General features: G+C 47.7%; 1 protein-coding gene across 1 annotated transcript in view; it reads right to left on the reverse strand.

The window, feature by feature from the left end:
* Positions 1–7,759, reverse strand: part of DHX40 (DEAH (Asp-Glu-Ala-His) box polypeptide 40) — a 22,137-nt gene extending 14,378 nt beyond the window's left edge. The window contains exon 1 of the mRNA XM_010009115.1: positions 7,732–7,759. Coding sequence (XP_010007417.1) covers positions 7,732–7,759 — 28 coding nt within the window. The remainder of the gene's footprint in view (positions 1–7,731) is intronic.
* Positions 7,760–10,278: the final 2,519 nt, after the last annotated feature.

A 10,278-nucleotide genomic window follows, 5' to 3' on the forward strand; every position in this document is an offset into this window, starting at 1 on the left:
CCTGCCACATCCCTGCTCCTGCCACATCCCTGCTCCTGCCACATCCCTGCTCCTGCCACATCCCTGCCCCTGCCACATCCCTGCCCCTGCCTCATCCCTGCTCCTGCCACATCCCTGCTCCTGCCACATCCCTGCTCCTGCCACATCCCTGCTCCTGCCACATCCCTGCCCCTGCCACATCCCTGCTCCTGCCACATCCCTGCTCCTGCCTCATCCCTGCTCCTGCCACATCCCTGCCCCTGCCTCATCCCTGCTCCTGCCACATCCCTGCCCCTGCCACATCCCTGCCCCTGCCACAGCCCTGCTCCTGCCACAGCCCTGCTCCTGCCACAGCCCTGCTCCTGCCACAGCCCCGTGCGCTGTCCGGACGTCACAGCGTTTTGTTCCCCCGACAGGCCCCGTGGATGTTAATGTTTCACCATCCACTGGGCCGGATCAGGGGCAGGGCATTTGTCATCACACCAGCATGGAGTTCAGGCCACCTGCTGCCACCAGTTGTCACCGATCGCCTCAATTTCCAGCCCTGACACAAAGGGATTAATATTTACCCACTGGCTCAGGCTCAGGGCGAGGGCTGAGCCAGAATGCAAAGCCCTGCAAAGCTCGGGAAACGTGACATCAGTCCCAACGCTGCCAAGATCAGATGCATCAAACCTATAAAGTTTCATCTGGCATTGTAAAATCAGGGCAGATAAGCTGGTTTTCTGCCCTTACTAACCTAGAGAGGAGAGTGCTGAGGTAACTGGTTAATTGCAGCACCACAACAACCCTTTCCCAGCTCAGAAATACCAGTACTTTATTCTGGCAGAACAATTCCCAGCCTGGATCAACTAAGGCCACGTTGCCACTGGTAACTCACAGAATCCATGGTGATCATACACACTGGTTGATTATTTCTTCTTAGAAACTTCAAACACACCCTCATGACACTTTTTTGCTATACATTTACTAATAATTATGTCATGGTTTTCATAGATACATAGACATGAAGGTGTGCACCTTCTGGTTGATATTATTTCCATCACACACTGCTTTGGGCAGACACAGGGGTAGGTCAGGTTTTTCAATTTTATTTTTTCTTCTTTTTTTTGGCCTCCTACCCTGGGAATAGCAGATTTGGCTTTAATCAGCCTCTTTGCAGTCTTGAACTTTGTCCTCCTGGAATACAGCACCATTCATTTAAGGATTTCCCTCTGTCTAATAAACATTAATGAATCACACCCTACAATTCCCTTGTGATTTTATCTCAGTTTCACAGATGGGGAAAAGAAACAAATTAAGGGGTCTGCACACACCACAAATCAAAGGCAGAGCTGGGGGAAGCACCCAGTAATCCCAGCACAATTCCCTGCTCCAGAAACTCTGAAAAAATGCATTTCTACTAATGCAGCTGCTCTGGCTGTGACTGCACCAGGCAGCATGGTTACTTCCAGGCTAGCCAGGAAGAATGGAATTGCTCTTTTCTCAAGGTTTAACTTTATACATAACTGCAAATTCTGTGAGGGGACAGAGCTCTGCCAGCTTCCAGTACTGAATTTTTTTCTTGGGAACGTGTTTCCCCCCCCCCCCTTCTGAGAAGAGGATATCTTTTTAGATGGGCAGAGATGTAGCAGGATATGGGAAAAATTCCAGTCCCTACTTCTACACGGCAGGTTTATCCATCTTCCCTGAGGAGACAGGCCTGAATCCCTGGGGAATTTTCTTGTCTGTGCTCTGGACAAAATGGTCCATTCCATGACGAGTGCAGCATCCCTTGATGCCCGTGAAGAAAACCACGTCAATTAATTACATGGAGCAAGCAAAGACAGATAATTGCCCTCTGCCTGGCCTCTCTAAGCAGGGCCACTTTTCTAGAGGAAAGATACCCTAGCTGGAATTTCAGTACAGACAAACAGAACAAACCAACGTTCCCTGACTCCTGCCAGACAACCAGCAATTTTCCTGACAGCAGGATTTTTGTGGCGCTGTCTGAGAGTCATTACTGAAAAGGTGTTATTCCTAAAGCAGGGGATGAGCACTGTCAAAAGGTGTTAGACACAGAAAAAAACCAACAACAACCCCCCCCTTTACACTTCCATCTGCTCTCTTGCAGTGCCTTGCTACCAAACATTCAGGTTGACACATTTTATTTCAAATTTTGCTCCGCTTTTAAAAACTTGCTTCTTGCTGAAGACAGAATCAGCTGCCTCAGCCTTTCTCCTGCATAATGAGTAGATTTTCCCTGAGTTTAGCTCCATGGAAAACAACAATTCCCTTCTCCCAGGACAGCCAGGTCACTCAGAATGGCATTCACAGGGTTTTGCTGCAGGAAACATAGCCCTGGCACAACCTGCACTTCACTGGCTCAGCTTGTGCTGTTCAGTAGGTGGGAAGGAACAGCATATGGCCAGACCCAGGCTGGGAATTGCTCTGCCAGAATAAAATATTGGTATTTCTGAGCTGGGAAAGGATTTACTGTGTCAATCTACCCTGAGAGTACATCTCAACTGCAATCTGCTGCAGGACACAGCCCCTGTGGAAGCTCCCCAGCCAGATCCCAGCTGCTGCCAGCATGGAGGAGAAGATAAAGGCTACAGCAAATCCTGGACCACTTGCTGTTGGCCCCTCAGCCCCAGATAACTTGCCCAAAGTCCCAACCCAAAACCCTTCCTGACCCAGCTGGTCAAAGGGTGCCCAGCTCTGTCTGCTTGTGGCCACAGACCTGCCCTGCTCTCAATCACAGCCACAGCTCCAGGTCTCAGTGCCCTCGTTCTGCAAATGTTCCTGCACAAACCTCATTGTATTTTGTAAACTGGGTATTAGGAAGAATTTCTATACTTAAAGAGTGGTTGGGCACTAGTACAGCCTGCCCAGGGAGGTGGTTGAGTCACCATCCCTGGAGGTATTCAAAAGCCATTAGATTTGGTACTTCAGGACTAGTGGCCAAGATCGTGGGGGTTTTTTATGTTGACGGTTGGGGTCCTTTCCAACCATGACCATTCTGTGGTTCTGTATTCAGCAGAAGAGACCTGGCTTACTCACCAAAACCCTCAACTGTTACTCTTAAAAGCCTTTACTCTTTTGTCTTTTAAGTTGGTCTATGCCAGGCCAGCAAACAATTGTGTTCATGTTCTCCCCTCACACGTCCGCCTGCATCACCCTTTTTAAATTTAACCACAGTGTCAGACCTGCAGCTGTTTCCAAGGCCACTTCCATGAATGATTGCTGCTCCTGCCAGGTGCAAGTACCAATGAAAAGGTCACAGGCTGGGGGGAGGATGAGGCTTTGGCTCAGCTGTTCACACTCTCACCCAGAGCACAGTCTGTCCATCCCTCAGCCCCCACGCATGAACCAGACAGGTGAGGATTTGAATACTGGGAACAATTCAGTGACCCTGGTACAAAAGCCACCACCAAAGATGTGCACTCTCTGTAGGTTTTAAATCAAAAGAGCTTTTTTTTTTTTTTTACAGCAATCCTCCCAGCAGCACTTGGCTCAGGGAAATTATCTGCACAGAAATGTAAATGCAGGATGGCATGGGAACAGTTTCCCCGGAGACTGGGGTAGGGGAGACTGGAGAATACCTACCTCTCTAAATGGTGCCTGAGATTTTCCTGTTAAATTGGAACATTTTCTGCCCACGTTCACCTAAGATGAAGGAAGGCAGCAATTAGGGGCAGTTAGCACAAACACCCACCGCTGAGAGCAATCATGGCAATAAAAAAAAAATCCACCAGGCATGGACCAGACCCCTCTCCCTGGATCTCCACCTGAAGTATTTAACTAATTCAGGCTCTTTTGTACCTGCAGTAATGAAAGCTGATGGCTATTTTAAGACCTTCTCACACTTACACTTCTGTTACAACCCACAGGAGGCTTCAAATCTATTTCTGTATTATAGACATCATTTCTCTTCTGGCCTCCTTATCGAATGTGCAAAATAATCAATAATTCACTTAGGCTCTACATTCCTATTAGAGTGCACCATGGCTGGCATTTAAATATATTTCTATGACTGTAAAACAAGCAGATACCCTAAACTACCCTGGAATTGTGCTCCTACCATGCAAAGGAGGTGTTTTTTTTTTTCCTCAGCTGTTAAATCTAGGACAAATTACTACACTTTTACTCTATATTAAGACCACAGAACAAAAGGAGATGACTGATTTTCTAGCCTCTGTCCTCATGGAAGGGAACTTAGGGTGAAGAATTAACCCCTGGCATGATTCTTTCTCATAGTAAGTCATTAAGAAAAGCCAGATAGATCTCCTTGATGCTCTCTCAGAATTAGCCCATGATGAACTGGAGACACTCGTTGCCTTCCTTCCCTTCCCATAGCTCTCACCACGTGCTGCAGTTGAAGGATCACCCATGATTACAGGGTGATTTCCTTCCACAGCCTTGTTTGAAGGACTTGAGATTCATGTAACTTGATTAAGAAGAAAAAAGGAGGCATGAAGTCCTCCCTCACCACTGATGCTGTCACACCTCCCAGCTCAGCAACAACCTGGGTCATTTTGTAGAGGGAAGCTGGTCTCCAGGAGATTTAAGAGACTTAGCCAAGGCTGCACATGTCACAGAGGGTGTTCAAAGCAAGAGATGTCCCTGAGTTCCAAGGTCTGGCCAGACCCAACCAGCACTGAGGCTCCTCCTCACCAGAGACTCAGCCTTGAGATCCAGGGACAAGCAGATGTGCCTGTCAAACAGGCCACCAAATGTATTTTGTCTGTGCATATACATCTCAGAGGCTGCATATCCAAATTTCCTCTTGTCCCCATGTTTAACCCTTCAGGATCTCCAGCTGTGGGTGCCCACAGCACCCAGTGACCAGGGCAGAGCCAGCAGCAGTCACACACATCCTGGCAGCGACTTCATTTCTTCCACTAGCTCTGGAAAACAAAAACAAAACCAAATCCCTGCTCCTGCAGAATTGTGGCCCTGTTATTCACAGCCCTTAAATCATCTCCTTCATGAATTTTAATGCATAGTCCATTTTCTTTCCACTAATCCCACATTAGGCTGGAAGCCTTTATAGACCAAACATTCACCCTCCTTCGCTCTTTATTCCCTGCAGCATCGTGGCTGCTCTGTCCCCAGGCACTGCCCTTGTCTCAGCTGGTCTGACAGTGAGGCTCAACTGATAGTAAAGGGCTTTTTTATAAAATACTCCAGTTTTGTGACAAGAGCAGCAGGCCTGTAGAACAGACACCCTGTGAACAGCCGCTTGTTTTGCCCGTGTTTTGCTGATCTGTTTGTGCGGCACTTGAGAGAACACCTGTCAGTGCATCTTCAGTGCTGTGCTTCTGTAAATCTCATTTTCCAGCTAAAACCACCTCCATGAGTCCTCAGGAACAAATGATAGCCCTCCAGGAAATCTCCTTTCCAAGGAACTGCAGAATTTGTGTTGTTACTGGGGGGTGACACACAAGAGCAAACCGCAGGCACTTGTACACCACCGCAGACTGGGAGATGCTCAACAGCCTCATTTTAAATGGGATTTAGATTTGAAAGCCAAACAGAACCATGAGATACTCTAATATGACCTTCTGCAAAATGCAGCTTGAGGCTGTTATTTCACTACTCAGTTGAGTAGTTGTTTCAGCTGAAGTGATGTTTCCAAACAGAAGACATCTAGACTTGGTTGGAGAAGGTGACAACGCTTCCCTCCATGAGCTGTCCCACAGGAATCAGTTTGCCAGGTCTGCCCTGAGGAGCAGGGTTTTTGAGACAAGATGCTCTTTTCGTGTAAATTACAAAGAAGTCTATCAAGCCCTGCCCTTCCATGTGTCTCACAGAACCCTTATTAGATTAAAAAAAAAAAAAAGAGATATTGTACAGTCTTCAGTGATAAAGTTCTAAAAAGATGGGAACTTTCATGTACAAATGCATGCTGAGAACCTTTCTGGCCCTGACTACAAATGTTCCCAATTGCCACTAATTTCACCTCACTCGCAGAACCAGCAGCAACATTTCTTTTCTGAGATACAGAGAACATGCTCAGGGTTCTAAGGATTCCAGCCCTGAGGATACTCTGTTCTGGCATATGCCATTAGTGCCCCAGGCAGAAATGAATCTGACTTAAAATCTGATTTGTCTTAAACAACACTGACCTTATGAGAAGTGTGGGGTCCAAAACCAGGCCTGCAAATCCCATCTGTTTCTTATTTCTATAACGGGCAAGTTAAAACCCTAAATCCAACAGCTCTGAGCTTTGAATCCAAATTTTGCAGCTTGAGCCCATTACTAGTGAGGACAATGGTGAGACCAGCGAGGACTCTCTTCAGAAATGGAGCTCTGGGATTTATAGCACAACATGAAATGCAGGAGATGTGTTGGTGAGTGACTCACAGCTAATCTGGGAAGGGACTTGGAGAGAGAGATTCATGGCTTGGGTATAACTTGACCCACCTCTTTGCTCCCCATAAAATTGTTATCACAGCACTCGTGGCCTTTAGTGGGGTTTTGAGGGTCAACCGGTGTTTGAGAGCCACTGGAGGGCTCCTCTGCTGTGAGTAATAAAAATCTCCACTAACTGTGTTTGGTATTATCTGAAGTTACAGCTTCTTTTTTTTTTTTGCTGCAATTTGATGTTCAAAAAACCCCACAATCTGATCTGTAAGCAAGCAGCTTTTTAGGCTTTTATAAAAAAGAAATGACTGTGTTCAGAAAAAGCCTTGTCTTAGTCCTTTAATCAAAAAGACCAAAGCTGGTGAGGGTTGGTCTCTGAGTGTGAATGGAATTTGGCAATACTGGACCCATTAGAGCAGGATAAACCCATTAAATATATAATGGCTGAAGTAAAATGTAGATGAGAAAAATAAGTCTGGAACTGTAAAGATCCTAATTATTTTCCATCCCTCTACCTTTACATTAAACATCAAATTTTTATGCTTCCCCAGATGCTGGGTAAATGGCTGCAGTTTTGAAGTGATGCTCTGTTTATAGAAGTGCAATTACTTGTTTGGAGAAGAATCCTTGTCCATCCTCACTAATGGCTTCTTCTGATCTCATCTGACGTGGAGGATTTCCTGAGCATATTAAAAACATTAGTCACTCTGCCTTTATAGCTTTGCCAAAGATTTAATGACTCCAGCATCAGAACTGTGTGTTTTGCTCTGTTATGAACTAGATTTACTCCCCAAGGGCTGACACTGGGCATTCAATTCCCCACATGTGGGCACTGCTGCTAGCAGAGTTCTTGAACTGGTTATACATTTTTGGGGGTGAGAATCTTGGTATTTAGCACAACTGAGCATGTGAAGCTCAGAGTAGCTTTGACACCTGAAAATACATCTTTGTCTCACTGCCAAGGTTGGGTGAGCACTATTTTTGGCGTGGTCCTACCTGGACTCCCTAGTAAACTCACCATTACCTGTTGCAGAGAGACACAACTGGGGCTCTGAAGAGCCCCATGTCATGGGGAAGATGTAACAAAGACCCCTCGTTTTCAAATAAGTGATATTTTGCAAGCTAATTCGAACACAAACCCGCTCCTCCCCACTACACTGCAGGAAGGATGGAAACCCCTCTAAGCAGAGAGATTTCAGCCTGACATTGGGATGCCCACCCCCATTACACCCCCAGACCTCTGCCATCCTCTTCCAGACACAGAGTTATGTCTGTGCTCTGCACTTTCGTGTAACAAAATCAAATGTAAATCACTTCCAGTGTGACATTAGCCAGAGTGACCAGCAGCTTTCAGACCTCACTGTCCTTTGGACAGGACGAGACTGCAGATGTCACTGCACTTACTGGTTGCTAGAAAGCCATAAATTGTCATGGTAGATGTAATTTTACTCTCTAGTACCTTTTTTTTTTTTTTATTCCCCCCCATAACTCCTTCTGTTAAACAACTCCACAGGCTATGAGGGGGTTGACTGGCAAGGCATCTCCTTCCCTGCTGCAGCTCCATGAGAAGAGGAGGTTAATTAGCAAGCTGCAATCAGTGCCTGGGAGAGAGCCACAGCCCTATGAGCCTTTTGGTGTCCTTTGGGGGAAATAGATGATCTTGGGGTGCACACAGCTCATTAACCTGTTTAACTCCATTACTTAAAACCATCTAAGCTGCAGAATGACTTTTTTCCTTCTGTTCCATACTCAACCATTGGGCCTAAACTCACCTAAAGCTACATGTAGCTGGACTCTACATATAACACACTACAGCATCTGTGCAACCAAAATTTGCTCCATCCGTAATAACTTCCACACACAAAGCTCCTCAGCCATGTCTGACAGGTGTGACAGCTGGTGCTGGTGCAGGCTGACAGGCTGAGTTACTGATTTCCCCTAATTCATTTATTCTGTCATGAAACGTGGTCTCCACTACCCAACGCAAACTGATCCTTTCACGCACTCTAGATGACACATCTATGATTTCGTATTCAATTAATATTTCAAGAATAAAACCAGTTTGTGACGCAGACACCAGTCCTTAGGGTGAACCTGAGACGTCCACATTGCCCTGACATCTCCCTGGAGGCCCACGAGAAGACCTTCAGAGCAGGCTGCTGCTTCACATCACAAATAAAGCAAGTGCAAGAACCGCAGGGATGATGAGGGAAGGAAAAAAAGGGCCTGGTTGGGTCTGTGTTCTGGGTGCCCAAGAGCAGGTGGGACAGGCCTGGCCCTGGTTGGGATGTGTCCCACCAGGGCAGGTGGGATCTGCCAGCCCCAGCTCTCTGGGACTCTGCAGCTGAAGCGTAACTGGTTAATTGAACTAAATGTTTTCAAGTGAAAGGCCTTAAACTGCGATGGGAGGAGGTGTAAGCAGTGACCCCAGGGTCTCACCCACCTGTCCCCAGGCTGCAGAGCCTGGGCAGCTGCTGACACGTGGGAGCCCTTGGGCTGCAGCAGCAATGCATCTGCTGCAGTGCGGGAGGCAGCTCCCAGCCTCATCCCAATTAATCATCTCCTAATGACTTTCTGAACCAAGAGGATTTCCTTAATTATACCACACGTTAGACTTTAATCAAGAAATCCATCTTCCATGCCATGTGAAGCCTGAGGGCACAGCATATTCAGCAACGATGGGCCTGGGGCGTCCCTCACGCTCTGTGGCTGAGCCCAAGGACTCCCTGGTCATGGCCCTGGGGACATGGTGATGCCACCAGCACCCTTGTGTACTTCCCTTCCCTGACAGACCCCGGGTGCAGCAACCACTGCCCAGAGACAGAACCACAACAGCAGAGGGGACAGGTCAGGCGTGAGAGAGGGAAAAACGGCGACAAAGGCAGCAAAGCTCTGCCAGGAGAGGGGCGTGGGGAGTGCTCAGCCCTGCTCGCCCAGCCTCAGCGACCCCAAAGCAGCCACAACAGCAGTCAGAGAGACACCCCAAGTACAAATATGAGGTAACCAATGTACAACACGGTCTGGAAAACATCAACCACCTGCTGTCCCCCCCGCAGCGATGCTCTGCTCCCAGTGACACGTCCTCAGCCGTGCCCTGTGGTGTTCAGCAGACCCCTGAGCTTCTGCCCCAGCCACAGCAAAGCTGATGCTCTGCTCCCCCTCAGACACACATCGGGAGCAGACCTGCCACCCACTCACCCCCTTAGGGCCTCAGTGATTTATTTCTTCACCAGAAGCAGCCACAGTGGGTTATGAGTGGAATTTGGAGGCAGCGCAGAGCTCGTTACCAAATCTAGCTGGAAGTGATTTAATTAAGATCCCTGCACAGCCCTGTGCCTGGGCCCGAGCTCTTGACACCCATGTATTTTTTCAGCCCTGGTGTGCTGGCTGAGAGCCTCCGTGCCCAGCTGGAGGCAGAGGAGAGGATGAGGATTTGCATTTTTCAGCCGGCAGCGTCACCTGCTCCCACCTCACACCAGGGCTGACACAGCCCCACGTGCAGCTCCTGCCTCTGCAAACCTTGTGCAAGGAACTACAAACCCCCAGGTTGCTGTGATCTGCTCTGATTTCCAAAACCATGCCAGGCTGCTGCAATCCAAAGGAGGGAATGTGTCTTAATTAAATATTAACCTCACTTTTTTGTTCCAGTTTAGAGGACGCTGAGAGGCCGATCGGATTTATCTTAAAGGAGGCTGAGGCTGACAAGAACCCCCTGGTAAAAAAATACACAAGTTCCTGCAGTTTTTATCCCCAAATTTGCTCAGCTGGGTGCAGGCAGCTGCTGGCCTGGCTGTCCCCACACCCCACAAAACTCTCCCCCCTCGCAGTGAGGTGATGGGTAAGAAAAACAGGAAGGGTTTTTTTCTCATCTTATAGAAAGGTTTTTTTCTCTCTAATGAAATGCAAATGCAGGAAGGAAAGGTGTGAGGAAGCAAAATTATTTAAGAAAGA

Source organism: Chaetura pelagica, unplaced genomic scaffold (genome assembly GCF_000747805.2).
Source record: "Chaetura pelagica isolate M959 unplaced genomic scaffold, ChaPel_1.0 scaffold72, whole genome shotgun sequence".
NCBI lineage: Eukaryota > Metazoa > Chordata > Aves > Apodiformes > Apodidae > Chaetura > Chaetura pelagica.